Source organism: Heptranchias perlo, unplaced genomic scaffold (genome assembly GCF_035084215.1).
Source record: "Heptranchias perlo isolate sHepPer1 unplaced genomic scaffold, sHepPer1.hap1 HAP1_SCAFFOLD_44, whole genome shotgun sequence".
Lineage (NCBI taxonomy): Eukaryota > Metazoa > Chordata > Chondrichthyes > Hexanchiformes > Hexanchidae > Heptranchias > Heptranchias perlo.
Window position 1 is genome coordinate 8,820,025 of NW_027139453.1, and position 25,142 is coordinate 8,845,166.

At 46.6% G+C, this 25,142-nt stretch overlaps 2 long non-coding RNA genes and 1 gene segment (V, D, J or C); all 3 read left to right on the top strand.

Annotated features, from left to right (window-relative positions):
• The first annotated feature begins 849 nt into the window (after nucleotides 1-849).
• LOC137312928 (immunoglobulin lambda constant 1-like) lies at nucleotides 850-6,140 on the top strand. The segment is given in 2 exon segments: nucleotides 850-1,168; nucleotides 6,010-6,140. Coding segments are annotated over 2 exon segments (450 nt in total).
• Nucleotides 6,141-7,637: 1,497 nt separating this feature from the next.
• On the top strand, nucleotides 7,638-16,947 carry LOC137312854 (uncharacterized). The gene is made up of 2 exons (XR_010960850.1): nucleotides 7,638-15,970; nucleotides 16,013-16,947. It is a non-coding gene; the product is annotated as an uncharacterized lncRNA (long non-coding RNA).
• A 1,169-nt stretch (nucleotides 16,948-18,116) lies between these two features.
• Nucleotides 18,117-24,719, top strand: LOC137312856 (uncharacterized). Its single transcript, XR_010960852.1, has 2 exons — nucleotides 18,117-18,310; nucleotides 23,919-24,719. It is a non-coding gene; the product is annotated as an uncharacterized lncRNA (long non-coding RNA).
• The last annotated feature ends 423 nt before the right edge of the window (nucleotides 24,720-25,142 follow it).

Genomic DNA, 25,142 nt, shown 5'->3' on the forward strand with positions numbered 1-25,142 from the left:
CCTTTGGTTAACGACCCTTCTGCAAGTGGACAAAAATCTCCCTATCCACTCTATCAAAACCCTTCATAATTTGAAACCCCTCAACTAAATCTCCCCTTAACCTTCTCTGCTCTAATGCGAACCACCCAGCTTCTACAATCTCTCCAAATAACTGAAGTCCCTCATCCCTGGTGCCATTCTGATAAATCTACCCTTGACCTTCTCTGCTCTAAGGGGAACAATTTCAGCTTTTCCAATCTCTCCACAAAACTGAAGTCCCTCATCCCAGGTACCATAACCTTCTCTGCTCTAAGGAGAACAAACTCAGCTACTCTAATCTCTCCACAGTATATTTTATTTTGGTTTTTAGAGAGCATATTTTTTGCATTGGACTTTTTTCTTTATTCATTCTTGAGATATGGGCGACTCTAGCAATGTTAATTAATTTAAAGCTTAAAATTAGTGGCTGCAGTTTCATGGCCTTTACAACGCCCGTCCTTCCTAACAAACGTTTATTTAAACTCCTGGGGAGGTGAATGTTTTATGATCCAACCCAGGGATTAACAGTTGAATAAACAAATGTTCTTAGTAGCAAATCCATTATCTACTTCCTTTAGAATCCTTAAAAAAGCAGCACTCATATCAATCTGATCAATGCCCAGTGACCTGTGTTCGGCAATAGGCCCATGTGGAAAGCGAAAGACAGGAGAATGAAAGCTTGCTGTGAAGCAAACCAAGGTAGAACAGTTGAAAACACAAACGTTCTTACTCAGCCAAAGTTGCAGAAACGGAAAAGGAGCCGCTCGGATATTCACCCTTGTTAACAAGCGGGTCGTGTTTTGTCCTCCCTCAGAGGAAGGGCAAGGGGTGATGCACCCCAAAGTGACCATTATGGACCCGTCGGATGAAGAAATTGTAACCCGGGAGAAAGCCACCATCGTGTGCCTGGCCAGGGATATCTTCCCAGGCGATGTGAAGTTCTCCTGGAAGGAGAACGGGGAGGAGATGAAGGAGATGGATGTACTGACCGGGCGGCCGGTGAAGAACAAGGGAAACCGCTACAGTGCAGTCAGAAGGGTAACTGTGACAGCGGCTGAATGGGGCCGAAAGGAGTATTCATGCACGGTGACCCATTACACAAAAGATGGGGAAGAGAGATCGGGAGAGGCCAAGACCAGAAATAAGAGGGGTGAGCGTGTTCAGTCCCTGAAACCTCCTCCGTCACGGCCCACTCTGAGGATCATATTAACCTAACTCACCCGGGGCGGGAAAGCCATGGAATCGGGTTGAACGCCTGTTTTAGACTCCGCCCAATATTGTCTCCAGTGGAGAGTTAAGATGGTCAGTTTTCTGATGGGCGGGCTAGGTACAAATTGCCCCTTAAACTCACACGCATTTCTGCACTTGTCCACTCATCTCCTCTGTGGAGCTGTTGATCCAATGTCACAGCCGATTATTTGTGTCATTCCAACTGTGGGTGTAAAACTGACGATATCAGATTGTCCCCTGGCTTTACACCCCAGACGGTTTTATGCTGATGATATCAGATTATCCCTTGGCTTTACTCCCCATACGGATTCATGCTGACGATATCAGATTGTCCCTTGGATCTACACCCCATACGGTTTTATTGAAGTGAAAGGAAAGAATAATTGAACCAGCTGATCTGATATCAACCGTTTAAGCCCAAAGTTAAAGTTACTTTCATAAGCACACGGACCTACCATTAAAGGGCTGGTGGTGTCAGTAATACAAGGGGCATTTACTGACACTCACTGCCCACTGCTATCACACGGACCTACCATTAAAGGACTGGTGGTATCTGTAATACAAGGGGCATTTACTGGCACTCATTGCCCACTGCTATCACACGGACCTACCATTAAAGGGCTGGTGGTGTCAGTAATACAAGGGGCATTTACTGACACTCACTGCCCACTGCTATCACACGGACCTACCATTAAAGGACTGGTGGCATCTGTAATACAAGGGGCATTTACTGACACTTACTGCTCACTGCTTTCACCGCTGCTTTTTGGAATTTAATTTTAGATTCAGTGCCATACCCTTTGAGGTTTTGGACAAGGCTGCATATGGTAACACCACAGGCCCCGGCCAGAAACGTTTATTTAGACTCCTGGGAGGTGATTTCTTTTATGATCCAACCCAGGGATTAACAGTTGAATAAATAAATGTTCTTACTCTCAAATCCATTCTCTAGTTCCTTTAGAATCCTTAAAAAAGCAGCACTCATATTAATTTGATCACTGCCCAGTGACCTGTGCATGGCAACAGGCCCATGTGGAAAGCGAGCGACAACAGAATGAAAGTTTGCTGTGAAGCAACCCAAGGTAGAACAGTTGAAAACACAAATGTTCTTACTCAGCCAAAGTTGCAGAAACTGAAAAGGAGCCGATCGGAAATTCACGCCTGTTAAGAAGCGGGTCGTGTTTTGTCCTCCCACAGAGGAAGGGCAAGGGGTGATACACCCCATAGTTACCATTATGGACCCGTCGGATGAAGAAATTGTAACCCGGGAGAAAGCCGCCATCTTGTGCCTGGCCAGAGACTTCTTCCCAGACTATGTGAAGTTCTCCTGGAAGGAAAACTGGGAGGAAAAAAAGAAAAAATTCCAATCCAAAAAATATGCTCTCTAAAAACCAAAACAAAATACACTATAGAGAGATTAGAGTAGCTGAGGTTGTTCTCCTTAGAGCAGAGAAGGTTATGGTGCTTGGGATGAGGGATTTCAGTTCTGTTTCACTCCTGGAGCTTGCTGCTGTGGATGTGACTGTGATTGATGTTACTCACAAAATTTGTTTTATGTAACTATCCCCCACTCACTGCATTTGGCTAGAGAAATATTCCTGCTTTTATCAACAGACTCTCTTTGTTGTACTGGTCGACTCCGCTGCAGAAATAGACTCTGTCTGCTGCATGTAATAGACTCCGTTTGCTGTCGTAATCGACTCTGTTTGCTATAGTAATCGACTCTATTTGCTCTATTAATAGTGTCTGTTTGCAGTATGTAATAGGCACTGTTTGCTCTATTAATAGATTCTACTTGCTGTATTAATAGACTCTGTTTGCTGTACTAATATACTTTCTTTTCTGTATGTAATAGACTTTGCTTGCTGTATGTATAGACTCTCTTTGCTGTATTAATAGACTCTGTTTTCTGCATGTAATAGACATTGCTTGCTGTACTAATAGACATTGCTTGCCTTATCATCGACTCTGTTTGCTGTATTGATAGACATTGCTTGCTATGCTAATAGACTCTGTTTGCTGTACTAATAGAGATTGTTTGCTATAGTTTATGAGTTTGTTAAAGCAACAAGCTCACTCCCGCCTTCAACCCATTGGCTGACAGACTGCTGCCAACCGTTTGGGGAATAGATCTGTCTCGTTTAAAAATTCAAGAGAGATTAATAAACGGACAGCTGAGGTGAATAGTGTAGATGCAATTAAGGGGAAGCTACATAAGTAAATGATGGAGGAAGCAATATAAGGATATGCTGATAGGGGTGAGATGAAGACTGGTGGTGGGAGGCTCGTGTGGAGCATAAACACCGGCATTGACCAGTTCGGCCTGTCCCTGTGCTGTAAATTCTACAACCTCACCACTCTCCGGGTAAAGACGTTGTAAATACTGACACAGTTACTGCTTCAACCATAAACTCTTCAAGTGAATTTCCACAGCCAAACAACTCTCTGTGTGTAAAAGTTCCTCCTGCCCTCTCTTCTTGGAGTGGTGTGAAGGGCCGCCTTTAATGCGCAAATAATTAAAGTTTTCTCTCTTCTTTTAAAAAAAAGTTATTACAGGAGTCTGTGAAAACAATGGTAAGAGCATCGAACATTTTATATGTTTCCATTTGTCTGTCTTTGTCTCTCTGACACGGACAGAAGGTAATTTGAATTTTGGGATATAGTGTAAATTGAGTGAGTTCGCCACTCGTTATATACCTGGTTCGATCTTTCTTTATGTTGAACTCAATAGAACACTAGAATGCAAAGGGATGGAAATTATGTCAGAGTTATATAAAGCCCTGGTTAGACCCCACCTAGAGATACTCTGTTCGGTTCTGGGCACCGCACCACAGGAAGGATATATTGGCCTTGGAGGAAGTGCAGCGCAGATTCACCAGAATAATGCCGGGGCTAAAAGGGGAAAATTATGAGGACAGGTTACACATGGTTGGCTTGTATTCCCTTGAATATAGTAGATTAAGGGTTGATCTAATTGAGGTGTTTAAGATGACTAAATAATTTTATGGAGTAGATAGAGACAAACTATTTCCTCTGGTGGGAGAGTCCAGAACAAGGGAGCATGATCTTAAAATTAGAGCAATGCCAATCAGGGGTGATGTCAGGAAGCATTTCTTCACACAAAGGGGAGTGGGAATCTGGAAATCCCTCCCCCAAAAAGCTGTTGAGGCTGGGGATCAGTTGGAGCTTTCAAAACTGAGATTGTTAGATTTTTGTTTGGTAAGGGTATTATGGGTCATGGAACCAAGGTGGGTAAATCGGAGTTGAGATACAGATCAGCCATGATCTAATTGAATGGTGGTACAAGCTCGAGAGGCTGAAGGATCACCTCTTGTTCCTGTGTAACAGGCCAGAGGGACTGAATAGCCTCCCCCTGTTCCTGTGTAACAGAGGGGCTGAATAGCCTCCTCTTGTTCCTGTGTAAACAGGCCCGAGAGGCTGAATGACCTCCTCATATTCCGGTGTAACAGGCCCAAGCGGCTGAATGGCCTCCTCCTGTTCCGGTGTAACAGGCTCGATGGGCTGAATGGCCTCCTCCTATTCCTGTGTAACAGGCTCGACGGGCTGAATGGCCTGCGCATGTTCATTTGTTCCTAGTAGAAGGAAAATTGGCGTCTTCCATCTCTCCTGATTGTTCTTTACATTGAAATCATGGCAGAAGAACAGCTCTTTAGAGTTTCAGGATGAGAGGGAGGTGGTTCTGAACCTAATTTTTTGTGGGGCTTCTGTAATAGTTTATTGTTTAGTTTAGGCCGAGATAGGAGCAAATCCTAACTTAATAGTATTTGTCTCTGCCTGTATCGTAACTCGCAGCAAGTCCCGTTCACTCATTGCCCCTTTTCATAGCTGACCTACATTGACTACTGGTCCCTCAACGCGTCCATTTAAAAATGTTCATCCTGGTGTTCAAATCCCTCCGTATCTCTGTAACCTCCTCCAGCCCTACAATCCTCGAGATCCCTGCGTTCCGCCAATTCTGACCACTTCACAATACCCTTAAGCACTTCGCCCCACCATTGGCGGTCGTGCCCTCAGTCGTCTGGGCCCTAAGATCTGGAATTCCCTCCGGAAACCTCTCCACCTCTCCCTAAGTTCTGCAATAACTCACCCCCCCCCCCCCCCCCCCCCACCGCCTAACCCTCTCCACCTCTCCTTAAGCTCTGGAATTCCCTCCCTAAACCTCTCCACCTCTCCCTAAGCTCCTGAAATTCTCTTACTGAATCTCTCCACCTCGCCCTAAGATCTGGAATTCCCTCCCTAAACCCCTTCGCCTCTGCCTAAACTCCTGAAATTCACTCCCTAAACCTCTCCACCTCTCCCTAAGATCTTGAATCCACTCTCTAAACCTCTGCACCTCTCCCTAAGCTCCGGAATTTCCTCCCTAAACCTCTCCACCTCTCCCTCAGACCTGGAATTCCCTCCCTAAACCTCTCCACCTCTCCCTAAGACCTGGAATTCCTTCCCAAACCTCTCCACCTCTCCCTAAGCTCTGAAATTCCCTCTCTACCTCTCCACCTTTCTCTCCTCCTTTAAGACGCTCCTTAAAACCTACCTCTTTGATCAAGCTTTTGGTCACGTGTCCAAATATCTCTTTCTTTGGCTCAGTGTCAATTGGTGTCTGATTTACGCTCCTGTGAAGCGCCTTGGGTTGTTTTATTCGGTTAAAGGCACTGCATAAATGCAAGTTGTTGATGTTGTTCAGACTAGCATTACAAAGTAAAATTTTGAGGAAGTATTATTGCAATTTTTTATTTCTTTCAGGGGAGCGGATGCAGAAGCAACAAGTTGTGGCGAAAACAACCGATGCATTGCTCATTTCCAAGAGCTTGCTTTACATGGCTACGGTCGCCATCGTGGTACTCAAGGTTAAGGAGCACAGCCTCTGTTTATAGATCAACATTGTCCTCATTTTCTGGCACTCTTGCCCGTTTGCTCAAGAGCCTTTCTCAGACACTGGTCGCCCGACAACCTCCAGTCCAAATCATTCGTGCGGATTTATCAACATTGACACCCGACTGGCTGTTTGACCACGGCGGGCATGGAATCATAGAAGCAAAGAAAATTTATGGCACGGAGCGAGGCCTTTCGGCCCATCGTGTTCGCGCCGGCCGAAAATGAGCTACCCAGCGTAATCTCACTTTCCAGCATTTGGTCCGGAGCCCAGCACTTCAGGTGCATATCCAGGTACTTTTCAAATGAGTTGAGGGTTTCTGCCTCCACTCAGGCAGTGAGTTCCAGACCCCCACGACCCCTCGGGTGAAACAATTTCTCCTCAGCTCCCCTCTAATCCTTTTATCAATTACTTTAATCTATGTCCCCTTGCTATTGACCTCCATGCTAAGGGAAATAGGTCCTTCCTGTCCACTCTAGCTGGGCCCCTCATAATTTTATACACCTCCAATACATCTCCCCTCAGCCTCTTCTGTTCCAAAGAAAACAACACCAGCCTATCGAATCTTTCCTCATAGCTAAAATTCTCCAGTCCTGGCAACATCCTCGTAAATCTCCTCTGCACCCTCTCAAGGGCAATCACATCCTTCTTGTAATGTGATGAGCAGAATGTACACGGTTCTCAAGCTGTGGGCTAAATAATGTATTATACAGTTCCAGCATAACATCCCTGCTTTTTTATTCTATTGCTCGGCTAATAAAGGAAAATACCTTATCTACCTGTCCTGCTACTTTCAGGGATCGGTGGACATGCGCTCCAAGGTCCCTCATTTCCTCTACACCTCCCATTTCTTGTGTACTCTCTTGCCTTGTTTGTCCTCCCCAAATTCATTACCTCACACTTCTGCGGATTGAATTCCATTTGCCACGGTTTTGCCTACCTGACCAGTCCATTGATATCTTCCTGCAGTCTACAACTTTCCTCCTAACTTTCAACCACACTGCCAATTTATGCATCATCTGTAAACTTCTTAATCATGTCCGCTACATTTAAGTCCAAATCATTAATATATATCAGAAAAACAAGTGTCCAGTACTGAGCACTGCAGAACCCCACTGGAAACAGCCCTCCATTCAAAAAACAGCTGTCGACCATTACCCTTTGCTTCATGCCACTTAGCCTATTTTGGATCCAACTTGCCACCCGCCCTTGGATCCCATGGGATTTTGCTCTTTTGACCAGTCTGCCATGTGGGACCTTGCTAAAAACCTTGCTAAAATCCATGTAGACTACATCAAATGCACTCCCCTCATTGAACCTCCTTGTTAACTCCTGAAAAAATTCAATCAAGTTAGTCAGACACGACCTTCCCTGAACAAATCCACGCTGACAGTCCTTGATTACTCCGTGCCTTTCTAAGTGATGGCTTATAAGGTCACTCAGAATTGTTACCAATAATTTGCCCACCACCGAGGTTAGACTGACCGGCCTTTAATTACTCGGTCTATCCCTCGCTCCGTTTTTAAACAATGGTACAACATTAGCAATCCTCCAATCATTCGGCACCACGCCTGTATCCAGGGAGGAATTGAAAATGATGGTCAGAGCCTCCGCTATTTCCTCCCTTGCTTCTCTTAACAGTCTGCGGTATATTTCATCGGGGCCTGGTGATGCATCTACTTTCAAAGATGCTAATCCCCTTTATACTTTTTCTCCCACTAAGTTTATTCATCCAATATTTCACATTCCTCCTTCTTAACCATGTCTGCATCGTCCCTCTCTTTTGTGAAGACAGACGGAAAATATTCATTCAGGACCATACCAACATGTTCCGCCTCCACACACAGGTTACCTTTTTGGTCTTTAATAGGCCCCACTCTTTCCTTAGTTATCCTCTTGCTCTTAATGTATTTATAAAACATCTTTGCGTTTTCCTTGATTTTAATTGTCAGTATTTTTTCATGCCCTCTCTTTGCTTTCCTAATTTCCTTTTTGAATTTCACACCAGCACTTTCTATACTCCTCTCGGCTTTCTGTAATAATTGGTTCTCGATGCCTGACATAAGCTTTCCTTTTCTGCCTTATCTTACCCTGTATGCTCCTTGGGGGGAGGAGTCGAGCTCGATCATCGATGGCGATCACGAACAACGACATCGAGCAAACTTTCACCCCTGCCCTCCCCCAATCCGTTGATGAGATTACTTCCTGCATCTTATCACTTCCCATCTGAGATCAGCTGAAGCAGCACAGATCATGTTTCGATTCCAGGAGTTTCCTGGCCTTTTTCTAGCTCAACCACTAACTGACCAAACCCCTTGAGTTATCAGAGGAGCCCAGGAACCCCTTTGCAGCATTGCCCAAGTTTTAGGTTTCTACATAACCAACAGTCTACTTGGCATGATGAATAAGGGTGGCCTATTAAATTATACTGGTGGTATTGCAGGTTACATTCCATTATAGAGGTCGGTGATGATATTTCATTCATTCCCACTAAGAAAAAAGAAACTGCATTTATATAGCGCCTTTCACCACCTCAGGACGTACCAAAGCATTATTGTGGCCCTCGCCAACGAAACAAAGGAGAAAAGACAACCAGCTCAACTTGTTCAGCTGGCTCAAGTAGCTCAACTAGCACAACGATATCAACCAGCATAACTAGTAAAACTAGCTAAAGCTGCCCAACTACCTCGTTCCTCTCGCAAAGAGACGGCTGAGTGTTGATCTGATGGAGATCTTTCAGATAATTAAAGGGTTCGAGAGGGTGGCCATAGAGAAAATGTTTCCACTTGGATGGGAGATGAAAACAAGAGGCCATAAAACTAGGATATCACTCATAAATCCAATCGGCAATCAGGAGAAACTTCTTTAACCAAAGAGTGTTGAGAACGTGGAACTCGCTACCGCAAGGAGCAGTTGAGGCGAAGAGCTTAGATCATAGAATCATATACATTTACAGCACAGAAGGAGGCCATTCGGCCCATCGTGTCTGTGCCGGCCGTAAAAGAGCTACCCAGCCTAATCCCACTTTCCAGCACTTGGCCAGTGGCCCTGCAGGTTACTGCACTTCAGGGGCACATCCAGTTACTTTTTAAATGAGTTGATGGTTTCTGCCTCCACCAGCATCTCAGGCTGTGGGTTCCAGACCCTCACCACCCTCTGGGTGAAAAAATTTCTCCTCAGCTCCCCTTTATTCCTTCTACGAATCAGTTTAAATGTATACCCCCTGGTTATTGACCTCTCTGCTAATGGAAATAGGTACTCCCTATCCACTTTATCTCGGCCCCTCATAATTTTATACACTTCAATTAAATCTCCCCTCAGCCTCCTCTGTTCCAAAGAAAACAACCCAGTCTATCCAATCTTTCCTCATAGGTAATATTCTCCAGTCCTGAAAACACCCTTTTAAATCTCCTCTGCACCCTCTCTAGTGCAATCACATCCTTCCTGTAATGTGGTGACCAGAACTGTACACGGTACTCAAGCTGTGGCCAAACTAGTGTTTTATACAGTTCTAGCATAACCACCCTGCTCTTATATTTTATCCCTCGGATAATAAAGGAAAGCATCCCGTGTGCCTTCTTAACCACCTTATCTACTTGTCCTGCCACCTTCAGGGATCTCTGGACATACACGCCAAGGTCTCTCTGTTCTTCTACACCTCTCATTACCCTCCCATTTATTGTGTGCTGCCTTGCCTTGTTTGCTCTCCCCAAATGCATTACCTCACACTTCTCCGGATTTAATTCCATTTGTCACTTTTCTGCCCACCTGACCAGTCCATTGATATCTTCCTGCAATCTACAGCTTTCCTCCTCACTGTCAACCACACGGCCAATTGTTGTATCATCTGCAAACTTCTTAATCATGCACCTACATTTAATACTAAATCATTAATATATACCACAAAAAGCAAGGGTGCTTGTACTGAGCCCTGCTGAACACCAATGGAAACAGACTTCCATTCACAGAAACACCCGTCAACCATTACATTTTACTTTCTGCCACTGAGCTAATTTTGGATCCAACTTGCCACTCTCCCTTGGACCCAATGGGCTTTTATTTTTCTGACCAGTCTGCCACGTTGGGCCTTGTAAAAAGCCTTCCTTAAATCCATGTAGACATATAGACTCAATCAAATACGCTACCCTCATCGACCCTCATTGTTAACTCCTCAAAAAATCAAGTTAGTCAGTCTTTCCCTCAACATTCACTCCCTTCATCTCCGGTGCACTGTGGCTGCAGTGTGTACCATCTACAGGATGCACCGCAGCAGCCCGCCCAGGCTTCTCCGACAGCACCTCCCGAACCCGCGACCTCTACCACCGAGAAGGACAAGGGCAGCAAGTACATGGGAACAACACCACCTGCACGTTCCCCTTCAAGTCACACACCATCCCGACTTGGAAATATATTGCCGTTCCTTCATCGTCGCTGGGTCAAAATGCTTGAACTCCCTACCTAACAGCACTATTGGTAAACCTTCCCCACACGGAATACAGCGTTTCAAGAAGGCGGCACACCGCCACCTTCTCAAGGGTATGGGCAATAAATACTGGCCTTTCCAGCGATGCCCACATCACACGAATGAATAAAGAAGACCTCAGAGGGCTTTAATGCTCGAAAAGTTTACAGAGATAATGAGGGGCGAGGCCCTGGAGGAATTTGAATATTAGGAGCAGCATTTTAAAAATGAGGCGTTGCTGGACCGGGACCCAATGTCGGTCGATGTGCACAGGGGATGATGGGTGAATGGGACTTGTTGTGATTTAGGTTACGGACAGCGAAGCTTTCCATCATTTCCTGTTTACGGAGGTTGCACGCTGGGAGGCGAGTCAAGAGAGCATTGAAACTGAGCTGACAATTTGCCTTGGAACAGGTCTCGCAAGTGTAAACACAACTGTGGTGAAACTTTAACCCACTTTTGCGTCTCAGTCGCACGAGAAGTGGAAATTCCGTGTCTGTGTGAGTGCGCCGTTAAACCCACAAACCAGGTGGTATTTTAATTGTTGCAGCTGTTGGCCTCCATAAATGTTCACAACGCCATTCTGGGTAACCACACATCCTCACCGCTTGGTTTCTCTCTGCTTCTAAGTGCGATTTCGTTCTATTGCTGTTTCTTCTTTGACTAAGATGTTCCACAGTCGCATCGAGACATAACAGACCAGAGAACTTTGCAAGTGTTTCAGATGATTCATCGGGCAGATAGTGGGGAGCGATTCCTCTGGTGCGGGGAGAGCAGCTAAAATGAGAGCTCGGCCGTTCAGGGGTGATTTCAGGAAGCATTTCTTCACACAAAGGGGAGTGGAAATCTGGAAATTTCTCCACTAGAAAGCTGTTGAGGTCAACTGAAAATTTCAAAACCAAGATTGATAGATTTTTGTTGGTCGAGGTTATTATGGGTTAGGGAACCAAGGCGGGTAAATGGAGTCAAGATACAGATTGGCCATGATTTAATTGAATGTCAGGACAGGCTCGAGAGGCTGAATGGCCTCCTCCGGTTCCTGTGCATCAAGTTCGAGGCGCTGAATGGCCTCCTCCTGTTCCTATATAACAGGCTCGATGCGCTGAATGGCCTCCTCCTGTTCCTGTGTAACAGGTTCGATGGGCTGAATGGCCTCTTCCTGTTCCTATGTAACAGGCTCGAGGCGCTGAATGGCCTCCTTTTGTTCCTGTGTAACAGGCTTGAGGCGCTGAATGGCCTCCTGCTGTTCAAATGTAACTTGCTCGAGGGCTGAATGGCCTCCACCTGTTCCTGCGTAACAGGCTCGAAGGGCTTAATGCACTCCTCCTGTTCCTTTATAACAGGCTCGAGGGGCGGAATGGGACTCCTCATGTTCCTGCGTAAGAATCACGAGGGACTGAATGGCCTCCTCCTGTTCCTGTGTAATAGGCTTGAGCAGGTGAATGGCTTCGACCTGTTTCTGAGTACAACAGGTTTGAGGGAGCTGACCGTCCTCCTCCTGTTCCTAAACATTTGGCTCGAGGGGCTGAATGACCTCTTCCTCTTCCTTATTAACAGGTTCGAGGAGCTGAACGACCTCCTCCTGTTCCTGTGTAACGGGCTGGAGAGGCTGAATGGCCTCCTACTGCTCCCATGTAATTCGCTAGAGGGGCTGAATGGCCTCATCCTGTTCCTAAGCAACAGGTTCGAGGGGCTGAATGGACTCCTCCTGTTCCTATGTAACAGTCTCGATGGGCTGAATGGCCTGTTCTTGTTCCTGTGTAAAAAATTCGAGGCGCTGAATAGCCTCCTGCTGCTCCCATGCAACTTGCTCGAGGGGCTGAATGGCCTCCTCCTGTTCCTATATAAAAGGCTCGAGGGGCAGAATGGGCCTACTCCTGGTCCTGTGTATCAGGCTCGAGGGCTGAATGGCCTCCTCCTGTTCCTGTGTAACAGGCTCGAGGGGCTTAATGGGCTCCTGCTGTTCCTGTGCAACAGCCTTGAGGGGCTGAATGGCCTCCTCCTGTTCCTGTTTAACAGGCTCGAGGGGCTGAATGGGCCTCCTCCAGTTCCTGTGTAGCAGGCTCTAGGAGCTTAATGGCCTCCTGCTGTTCCTCTGCAACATCCTCAAGCGGCTGAATGGCCTCCTCCTATCCTGAGTAACAGGCTCGAGGTGCTTAATGGCCTCCTCCTCTTCCTATGTAAAAAGCTCGAGGGGCCGAATGGGCCTCATCCTGTTCCTGTGTAACAGGCAGAAGGGGTTAATAGCCTCCTGCTCTTCCTGTGTAACAGGGTCGAGGGGCTGAATGGCCTCCACCTGTTCCTGCGTAAGAGTCACGAGGGGCTGAATGGCCTCCTCATGCACCTGTGTGATAGACTTGAGCAGGTGAAAGGCCTCTACCTGTTTCTGAGAAAACAGGTTTGAGGGAGCTGAACGGCATCCTCCTGTTCCTACACATTGGGCTCGAGCGGCTGAATGGCCTCCTCCTGTTCCTAAGCAACAGGTTTGAGGGGCTGAATGGACTCCTCCCGTTCCTATGTAACAGTCTCGAGGCGCTGAATAGCCTCCTGCTGCTCCCATGTAACTTGCTCGAGGGGCTGAATGGCCTCCTCCTGTTCCCATGTAAAAGGCTCGAGTGGTGGAATGGGCCTCCTCCAATTCCTGTGTAGCAGGCTCGAGGGGCTTAATGGACTCCTGCTATTCCTATCTACCAGGCTCGAGTTGCTGAATGGCCTACTGCTGCAACAGGCTCGAGGGGCTGAATGGCCTCCTGCAGTTGCTGTGCAACAGGCTCGAGTGGCTGAATGGCCTCCTGCTGTTCCAGTGCAACAGGCTCGAGGGGCTGAATGGCCTCCTGCTGTTGCTGTACAACAGGTACGAGTGGGTGAATGGCCTCCTGCTGTCCCAGTGCAACAGGCTCGAGGGGCTGAATTGCATCCTGTTGTTGCTGTGCAATAGGCTCGAGGGACTGAATGGCCTCCACCTGTTCCTGTGTAATAGGCTTGAGCAGGTGAATGGCCTCGACCTGCTTCTGAGTAAAACAGGTTTGAGGGAGCTGAACGGCCTCCTCCTGTTCCTACACATTGGGCTCGCGGGGTTGAATGGCCTCTTACTGTTCCTATGTGACAGTCTTGAGGGGCTGAATGGCATCCTCCTGTTCCAGTGTAACAGGCTTGAGAGGCTGAATGACCTCCTGCTGCTCCCATGTAAATCGCTCGAGGGGCTGAATGGCCTCCTCCTATTCCTAAACAACAGTGCTGAATGGCCTCTTCCTGTACCTATGTAACAGTTTCAAGGGGCTGAATGGCCTCGTCCTGTTTCTGTGTAACAGGTTCGAGGCGCTGAATGGTCTCCTGATGTTTCAGTGCAAAAGGCTCGAGGGGCTGAATGGCCTCCTGTTGTTGCTTTGCAACAGGCTCGAGGGGCTGAATGGCCTCCTCCTGGACCTGTGTAATAGGCTTCAGCAGGTGAATGGCCTCGACCTGTTTCTGAATAAAACAGGTTTGAGGGAGCTGAACGGCCTCCTCCTGTTCCTACACATTGGGCTCGAGGGGCTGAATGGCCTCTTCCTCTTCCTAATTAACAGGTTTGAGGAGCTGAACGACCTCCTCCTGTTCCTTTGTAACAGGCTGGAGAGGCTGAATAACCTCCTGCTGCTCCCATGTAACTCGCTTGAGGGGCTGAATGGCCTCCTGCTGCTCCCATTTAACTCGCTCGAGGGGCTGAATGGCTTGCTCCTGTTCCCAAGCAGCAGGTTCGATGGGCTGAATGGCCTCTTCCTGTTCCTATGTAACAGTCTCGAGCGACTGAATGGCCTCCTCCTGTTCCTGTGTAACAGGCTCGAGGGACTGAATGGCCTCCTCCTGTTCCTTTTATAACAGTCTCGAGGAACTGAATGGCCTCATCCTGTTCCTCTGTAACAGGTTCGAGGCGTTGAATGGCCTCCTGCTGCTCCCTTGTAATTTGCTCGCGGAGCTGAATGGCCTCCTCCTAACAGGCTCGCGGTGCTGAATGGGCCTCATTCTGTTCCTGTGTAGCAGGCTGAAGGGGCGTAATGGCCATCTCCTGTTTCTATGTAAAAGGCTCGAGGGGCTGAATGGGCCTGCTCCAGTTCCTGTGTAGCAGGCTCTAGGGGCTTAATGGCCCCCTGCTGTTCCCGTGCAACAGCCTCAAGCGGCTGAAGGCCTCCTCCTGTACCTGTGTAACAAGCTCGAGTTGCTAAAAGGCCTCCTGCAGTTCCTGTGTGCCGGGCTCGAGAGGCTGAATGGCCTCCTGCTGTTCCTGTGCAACAGGCTCGAGAGGCTGAATGGCCCTCATTTTGTTCCTGTGTAACAGGCTCGAGGGGCTGAATGGCCTCCTGCTGTTCCTGTTTACCATGCTCGAGGGGCTGAATGGCAGAATCCTGTTCCTGTGTAACAGGCTCAAGGGGCTGAATGGCCTCCTGCTGTCCCTTTGTACCAGTCTCGTGTGGCTGAATGGCCTCTTCCTGTTCCTATGTAACAGTCTCGAAGGACTGAATGGCCTCCTCCTATTCCTGTGTAACAGGTTCGAGGGGCTGAATGGCCTCCTGCTGCTCCCTTGTAATTTGATCGAGGGGCTGAATGGCCTCATTCTGTTCCTGTGTAGCAGGCTGAAGGGGTGTAATGGCCTCCTCCTGGTCCTATGTAAAAGGCTCGAGGGGGTGAATGGGCCTCCTCCAGTTCCTGTATAGCAGGCTCTAGGGGCTTAATGTCCTCCTGCTGTTGCTGTGCAACAGCCTCTAGCAGCTGAATGGCCTCCTTCTGTACCTGTGTAAAAGGCTCGAGTTGCTGAAAGGCCTCCTGCAGTTCCTGTGTACCAGGCTCGAGTGGCTGAATGACCTCCTTCTGTTCCTGTTCAACAGGCTTGAGGGGCTTAATGGCCTCCTCCTGTTCCTCTGTACGAGGCTAGAGGGGCTTAATGGCCTCCTCCTGTTCCTATGTAACAAGCTCGAGGGGCTGAATGGCCCTCCTGCAGTTCCTGTGTACCAGGCTCGAGTGGCTGAATGGCCTCCTGCTGTTCCTGTTCAACAGGCTTGAGGGGCTTAATGGCCTCCTCCTGTTCCTCTGTACCAGGCTCGAGGGGCTTAATGGCCTCCTCCTGTACCGATGTAACAGGCTCGAGGGGCTGAATGGGCTTCATCTTGTTCCTGTGCAACAGGCTAGAGGGGCTTAATGGCCTCCTCCTGTTCCTCTGTACGAGGCTAGAGGGGCTTAATGGCCTCCTCCTGTTCCTATGTAACAAGCTCGAGGGGCTGAATGGCCCTCCTGCAGTTCCTGTGTACCAGGCTCGAGTGGCTGAATGGCCTCCTGCTGTTCCTGTTCAACAGGCTTGAGGGGCTTAATGGCCTCCTCCTGTTCCTCTGTACCAGGCTCGAGGGGCTTAATGGCCTCCTCCTGTACCGATGTAACAGGCTCGAGGGGCTGAATGGGCTTCATCTTGTTCCTGTGCAACAGGCTCGAAGGGCTGAATGGCCTCCTGCTGTTCCTGTGTACCAGGCTCGAGGGGCTGAATGGCCGCCTCCTGTTCCTGTGTAACAGGTTCAAGGGGCTGAATGGCCTCCTGCTGTCCCTTTTTACCAGGCTCGTGTTGCTGAATGGCCTCCTGCTGTTGCTGTGCAACAGGCTCGAGGGGCTTTTTGGCCTCTTCCTGTTCCTATGTTACAAGCTAGAGGGGCTGAATGGGACTCATCCTGTTGCTATGTAACAGGCTCGAGGGGCTGAATGGGACTCATCCTGTTCCTATGTAACAGGCTCGAGTGGCTGAATGGCCTCCTCCTGTTCCTGTGTAACAGGCTCGAGGGGCTGAATGGCCTCCTGCTATTCCTGTGCAACAGGCTCGAGGGGCTGAATGGCCTCCTGCTGTTCCTGTGTACCAGGCTCGAGGGGCTTAATGGCCTCCTCCTGTTCCTGTGTAACAGGCTCGAGGGGCTGAATGGGCCTCATCTTGTTCCTGTGTAACAGGCTCGAGCGGCTGAATGGCCTCCTGCTGTTCCTGTGTAACAGGCTCGGGGGGCTGATAGGCCTCCTGCTATTGCTGTGCAACAGGCTCGAGGGGTTGAATGGCCTCCTCCTCTTCCTTTTTAACAGGTTCGAGGGACTGAATGGGCCTCTTCCTGTTCCTGTGCTCCTATCATTTCCGGTGATGGTCTATTTCTGGGTTGATTGAACAACAGATTGAAAACTCACCAACACAATCATTAAATTATCTTGGTGCAAAATTCTGCTGAACCGCCATAATTTCACAGATTTGTCCATTGTCTGTCTGATGCTCCGGCTTCATATGTTGTATAGAAATAAGAATAAAAGTCCGAGGAAAACCCAACTTGTTCTTGGAAGCTATTAGCGAGCCTGTCTGATCAAATGTTTCTTTTAAGACATTCTCACTCTTATTATAGAACCTTACAGCTCAAGAGGAGGCAATTGGGTCCATCTTGCCTGAGCTGGCTCTTTGAAAGAGCTGTCCAATTAGTCCCACTCCCCCCTGATCTTTCCCCATAGCCCTGCAAATTTCTCGGCTTCCATTGCTGTATCCCCCACTATCAACATCCTGGGGGACACCATTGACCAGAAACCTAACTGGACCAGCCATATAAGTACTGTGGCGACAAGAGCAGGTCAGAGGCTGGGTATTCTGCGGCGAGTGACTCACGTCCTGACTCCCCAATGCCTTTCCACCATCTACAAGAGACAAGTCAGGAGTGTGATGGAATACTCTCCACTTGCCTGGATGAGTGCAGCTGCAACAACACTCAAGAAGCTCGACACCGTCCAGGGCAAAGCAGCCCGCTTGATTGGCACCCCATCTCGCACCATAAACATTCACTCCCTTCACCAACGGCGCACTGTGGCTGCAGTGTGTACCATCCACAGGATGCACTGCAGCAACTCGCCAATGTTTCTTCAATAGCACCTCTGAAACCCACGACCTCTACCAACTAGAACGACAAGGGCAGCAGGTACATGGGAGCAACACCACCTGCACGTTCCCCTCTAAGTCACATACCATTCCGACTTGGAAATATATGGGCCGTTCCTTTATCGGCACTGGGTCAAAATCCTGGAACTCCCTTCCCAACAGCACTGTGGGAGAACCTTCACCACACGGACTTTAGCGGTTCAAGAAGGCAGCTCAACACCACCTTCAAAAGGCGAATTAGGGATGGGCAATAAATGCTAGCCTTGGCATCGACGCCCACATCCCATGAACGAATATAAAAAATAAATTATGCAGCCAATTCCCTTTTGAATGTTACTATTGAATTTGCTCCCACCACCCCAACAGGCAGTGCATATCAAACCTTGAAAACTCGCTGCCCGAAAAAATTCTCCTCATCCACCCACGGTTCTTGTGCCAATGACGTTAAATCTGGTTACAGACCCTCCTACCACTGGAAACCGTTTCTCCTTATTTGCTCCATCTAGACCCTCGTGGCTTTGAACATCTGTATCAAATCTACGCTTCACCTACTCCGCACTAAGTCGAACAACCCCAGCACCTCCAGTCTCTCCAAGTAACTGAAATCCCTCATCGCTGGCACCATTCTAGTAAATCTGCCCGAGCCTTTTCTGCTCTAAGGAGAAAACCGCGGCTTTTCCTGTCCCTTCACGTAACAGGTCGCTCAACTGACGAAGGGCATTCAAGTTCGCAGAATCAAAAGGGGAGAAAACACCACGGGACAGAGAACGATTGATGAATCCATCAAGAGAAGGTAGCTGAGTGATCGGCTGCAACAAACATTGTCCTTTCAAGCGTACCTGAAGCAACAATCACGCCGTAAACCATCCAGCCATCCATCCATCCATTCATGCATCCAATCATCCATCCAGCCATTCAACAATCTATCCATCCATCCATCCAGTCATCCAAACATCCACGCATTCATTCATCCAACCAGTAATACATCCACCCATCCACCCATCCATCCATAAAGCCATCCATCCAGACAGACATATATCCATCAATTCTTCCATACAACCATCCATCCATTCACCCATCCATCCAGCCAGCCATCCATTTAACCATCCAACCATCCATCCATTCAACCACCCATCCATCCAGCCAGCCATCCATTTAACCAACCATCCATCCAACCACACAGACATCCATCCATCCATTCAACCAACCATCCATCCACCCATCCATCCATTATTCTATCCATCCATGCAACCATTCAAACATTAATCAATCCATCCATCCATCCATCAAAACCACCATTCTTCCATCCAACCAGCATCCACCCATCCATGATTTCATCCAGCCAGACATTCCACCATCCACCATCCATCCATCCATCCATCCATCCATCCATCCTGCATCCAACCATTCATCCATCCAACCGCGCATTCATTCATCCATCCATCCATCCAACCATCCTGCATCCAACCATTCATCCATCCACCAATCCATCCATCCATCCTGCATCCAACCATTCATCCATCCAACCGCGCATTCATTCATCCATCCATCCATCCAACCATCCATCCATCCACCCATCCATCCATTCATTCATCCATCCATCCATCCAACCATCCATCCATCCACCCATCCATCCATTCATTCATCCATCCATCCATCCAACCATCCATCCATCCATCCAACCATCCATCCATCCACCCATCCATCCATTCATTCATCCATCCATCAATCCACCCATCGATCCACCAATCCATCCATCCACCCATCCATCCATTCTCACATCCATCCGCCCACCAAACCATCGAACCAGCAATTCATCCATCCATCCATTCACAAACCCATCCACCCATCGGTCCATCCACCCATCCATACATCCAGCCATCCGTCCATCCATCCATCCATCCATCCATCCACAAACCCATCCATCCATTCAACGATCCATCCATCCGTGCATCCATCCTTCCATCATCCATCCATGAAACCATCAATCCATCCACCCATTCATCTATCCATCCACTCATCCAAAACATCCATCCACCAATGTATCCATCCAACCACCCACCCACCCATCCATCCATCCATCCATTCAAAAATCCATCGATCCATGCACCTATCCATTCATTCATCTATCCATACATTCATCCATCCATCCACCCATCCGCCCATCCATCCATTCATCCATTCAACCATCCAATCATCAATTCATTCTTCCAACCATCTATCTATCCACCCATCCTCCAACCAACCATCCTCCATCCATCCAAACATCCATCCTTCCATCCATCCATCAATCCATCTATCCAAACATCCATCCATCCATCAATCCATCTATCCAAACATCCATCCATCCATCCATCCACTCATCCACATATCCATCCATCCAAACATCCATCCATCCATCCATCCACTCAACCATCCACCCATCCATCCACCCAACCATCCATCCTCCCATCCATCAGTCCAATCATTCATCCATCCATCCGTCCATCCACCCTCCATCCATCCATTCATCCATCCATCCAAAAAGCCATCCATCCATTTATACATGAATCCATCCATCCATGCACCAATCCATCCACCCATCTTCCCACCCATCCAACTATCCATCCATCTATCCATCCGCATATCCATCCATCCAAACATCCATCTATCCATCCATCCATCTATCCATCCATCTATCCATCCGCATATCCATCCATCCAAACATCCATCTATCCAAACATTCATCCATCCACCCATCCACATATCCATCCACCCATCCACATATCCATTCACCCATTCATCCACCCAACCTGCCATTCACCAACCCATCCATCCATACATCGATCCACCCATCTACCCTTGCACCCATAAATACATCCATCCATTTACCAATACATCCACCCATCCATCCTTTCACCCACCAATCCATCCATCCGTCAATCCACCCATCCATCCATACATCAATGCATCCATCCATCCATCCACCTATCCACCCATACATCCGTCCATCCATCCACCAATCCATCCACCCATCCATCCATCCTTCCTACCACCAATCCATCCATCCATCCTTCCTTCCAACATTCCATTCTTCCAACCATCCAGTCAACCATCCATCCATCCATTCATTCATCCTGCCATCCATCCAAACATCCATCTATCCATCCATCCATCCATCCAACCATCCATCCATCCATCCATCCATCCATCTATCCATCCACATATCCATCCATCCAAACATCCATCTATCCAAACATCCATCCATCCATCCATCCATCCATCCATCCAACCATCCACCCATCCACACATTCATCCATCCACCCATCCACCAATCCACCCATCCACACATTCATCCATCCAACCATCCACCCATCCATTCATCCACCCATCAATCCAACCACCCACCCATCCATCCACCCATCCACCCACTCACCCATCCATCCACCCATCCACCCATCCATTCATCTAAACATCCATTCATCCAACCATGCTTTCTTCCATCCACAAATCCATCCATCCATCCTTCCATCCATCCATCCACCAATCCATTCAGCCATCCATCCATCCTTCCATCCACCAATCTATCCATCCATCCATCCATCCTTCCATCCACCAATCCATCCATCCATCCATCCATCCATCCATCCACCCATCCATCCATCCACTCACGCAACCGTCCATCCATCCACCCATCCATCCATCCATCCACCCCCCATCCAACCATCCACCCATCCATCCAACCATCCATCCATCCAACCATCAATCCATCCAAACATCCATTCAACCACCCACCCATCCATCCTTCCACCCATCCATCCATCCACCCATCCATCCATCCACTCACACATCCGTCCATCCATCCACCCATCCATTCATCCATCCACCCCACATCCAACCATCCACCCATCCATCCAACCATCCATCCATCCAACCATCAATCCATCCAAACATCCATCCAAAGCCCCATCCAACCATCAACCCATCCATCCAACCATCCATCCATCCAACCATCAATCCATCCATCCATCCATCCAACCCCCATCCAACCATCCACCCATCCATCCAACCATCCATCCATCCAACCATCAATCCATCCAAACATCCATCCATCCACCCATCCATCCATCCATCCATCCATCCATCCACCCACCCATCCACCTACCAATCCATCCATCCATCCACCCACCCATCCTTCCACCCATCCATCCATCCATCCATTCACCCATCCATCCAACCATCCCTCTATCCAATCATCTATCCATCCATCTATCAATCTATCTATCTATCTCCAGCTGTCTATCTATCTGCAGCTATCTATGTCTATCTCTCTATCTATATATCTAATTATCTATGCAACGATATTCAGTTATCCGTTTATCTATCCCTCCATCACTCTATCTATCTCTCACTACATCGATCTATCTATTTCTCGAATCAACTCTATCTATCTATCTATCTATCTATCTATCTATCTATCTATCCATCTCCATATATCTATCTATTTATCTCTCTATATATCTCTCCATCTATCAATCAATCAATCACTCTCTCTAACTTTTTATCTATCTATCTCTCTATATATCTATCTATGTATCTATATATCTTTCTATCTATAAAGCACTCCAACTCTCTCTATATATCTTTGTCACTATCAATCTATCTATCTCCAGTTATTATCTATCTCTATATCTCCCTCTCCATCTCTATCTCTCTTTCTTTCAATATATTACCATATATCTGTCCTTCTGTCTGTCTTTTTATCTATCTATCTATCTTTCTATCTATCTATCTATCTATCTATCTATCTATCTATCTATCTATCTATCTATCTATCTATCTATCTATCGATCTCTCTATTTCTCTATCTATCTATCTATCGATTTATCTACCTATCTCTCTAAACATATTTCTATCTCTCGCTATCAATCAATATATCCATCCATCTCTCTATCTCACTCTATCTATCGATCTATTCATCCATCTATCTTCAGCTATCTATTTATCTCTCTATGTATCTATCTATCGACCACCCTATCTTTTTATATCTATCTCTCTATCTATTTACCGATCTATGTATCGATATATCTCTATCTATCTTTCGCTCTATCAATCAATCTATCTATCCACCAATCTCTTTATCTATGTATCGATACTTCCCACTATCTCTCTCTCTCGCTAACTGTCTCTATCTATCTTTCTCTCTATCAATCTATCTATCTATCTATCTCTCTCTCTATCCATCTCTCGATCTATCTCTCTATCTATCTCTCTCTCTCTCTCTATCGAACTTTCTCTCTCTATCTCGATCTCTATCTATCTCTCTCTCCATCTAGCTCTCCATCTATCTCTCTCTCTCTAGCTCTCTATTTATCTAACTGTCTTTCTCTCTCTATCTATCTTTCACTATCTCTATCGATCTATGTCTCTATATATCTCCCTATATATCTCTCTATCTATCGCTACCTCCCTCTATCTCGATCGCCATCTCTCCCTAAATCTTTCTCTATCTATTTATCCTATCTATCTATCCATCTTTATCTCTATCGATCTATCTATGTCTCTGTCAATCTACCTCTCTCTATCTCTATCTATCTATCTCTTTATTTATTTATCTAACTATTTATCATTCTATCTCTCTATCTATCCATCTCTTTATCTATCTCTCTATCTATCTATCTATCTATCAATCTATATAACTATCTATTTCTATTTATATCTCTATCTATCTATCCATTGATCTTTCTATCTATCTATCTATCCATTGATCTATCTATCTATCGATCCATCTATCTATCTTTTTATTTAACGTTCTATCTCTTTACTTATCTATCTATCTATCTATCTATCTATCTATCTCTTTATCTACCCATCTCCCTATTTATCTCTCTATCTATCTAGCGCTTTATTTATCTATCAATCTCTCTATCTATTTATCTCAATCTGTCTATATCTATCTATCTATCTATCTGTCCATCTAATTCTATTGATATCTCTATCTATCTATCCATTGATCTATCTATCTATCTATCTATCCATCTCTCTATCTATCTATCGATCCATCTATCTATCTTTTTATTTAACTTTCTATCTCTTTACTTATCTATCTATCTATCTATCTAGCTCTTTATCTACCCATCTCTCTATTTATCTCTCTATCTATCTAGCGCTTTATTTATCTATCAATCTCTCTATCTATTTATCTCAATCTGTCTATATCTATCTATCTATCTGTCTATCTGTTTATATTTATGTCTCTATCTATCTATCTCTCTATCTATCGATCTATCTATCTTTCTATCTATCTATCTCTCTCGCTCCCTACCTACCTATCTCTATCTATCTGTCTATCTCTCTCTCTCTCTCTCTCTCTCCCCCTCTCTATCTATCGATCTACCTATCTCTATTCATCTATCCACCAGATCTGCAGGTGGACAGACTCGTTTACGGAACGGACACATCACACACCCGACAGCAGGTGGGAGCAGAGATTCCATTTGTTGAACTTGAGCTCCAGTCGGAAAGAGCTCAACAACGGAAAAGGTAGAAAGAAAGAAAGATTGAATGAACGAAAGGGAGAAAGAATGCATGAAAGAAAGATGGAAAGCAAGATTACAAGAAGGGAAGAAAGAAAAATAGAAAGAAAGAGATTAATAAAAAAGAAAGTTTGATTGGATGAAAGGAAGAAAAAGGATGGTAGGAAAGAAAAGCTTTGGGTGCTGCAAAGGCAATCAGTAACTTTGTTGATCACATCCAACAGCCACATTTATTTGCACTGAGGTTATCTCTTGCCCGGGCACGGAGACAGCTGCAGGGGGTCTGTAAACCACAGAGGAGGAAATGAGAAACAACAGCTCAGTCTGCCAAACTTCAAACCGAGAGCGCCGTGTCAACAAGCGCATTCGTTTGAACCGCAGAATGAAACTCGGGCGGAGTGACCTACTTTCCAAACCATGCGCAATACTGCACTGCACCATTTAAATGTTCAAAACCCACCACTTCCGCATGAACTGTTTCCGTGCACCTGCACAATTTGTTCAGTTCGAGTCCGTTTTGAGTCAATATTTTCCAGAGACGTTTGATCAACCAACGGAATTGATACTGGGCATGAATTTTAAGGTCAATACATATCAGCTCTCTGTCGCCGGTTTTGCAATCAGCAGTCGATTGGTTTGAAAAACAAAATAATATTTTTTGCATATTAAAAGATATAAGTAAACTTTGTCCTCGACTCCCCCTTTCCTTCTTGGCACCAACCCTGTTACTACGACGTGATGATTCTTCCTTTTTTCCAATTAAGCTGTTCGTTGAAAAAAAAATCGAAAAGGGAAGAGACAAATTCTTGGACAAAGGGAAAGGAGGCAACGAGAGATCGGAGAGCAAGAGAGAGAAAAAGAGAGAGAGAAAGAGACGGAAGGAGAGAGCGAGACAGAAAGTTAAAGATATGGAGAGAGAGTCAGCGAGATGAAGAGAGACACAGAGAGACAGACAGAGAAAGAGACAGAGAGACATAATGAGAGAGAGACAGGGAGAGAGAGAGAGTGACAGAGACAGACGGGAGACAGTGACAGAGAGAGAGATATGTAGAAATAGAGAGACAGAGAGGGAAGGCAGAGGGAGAGATAGTTAGAGATAGAAAAAAAAGA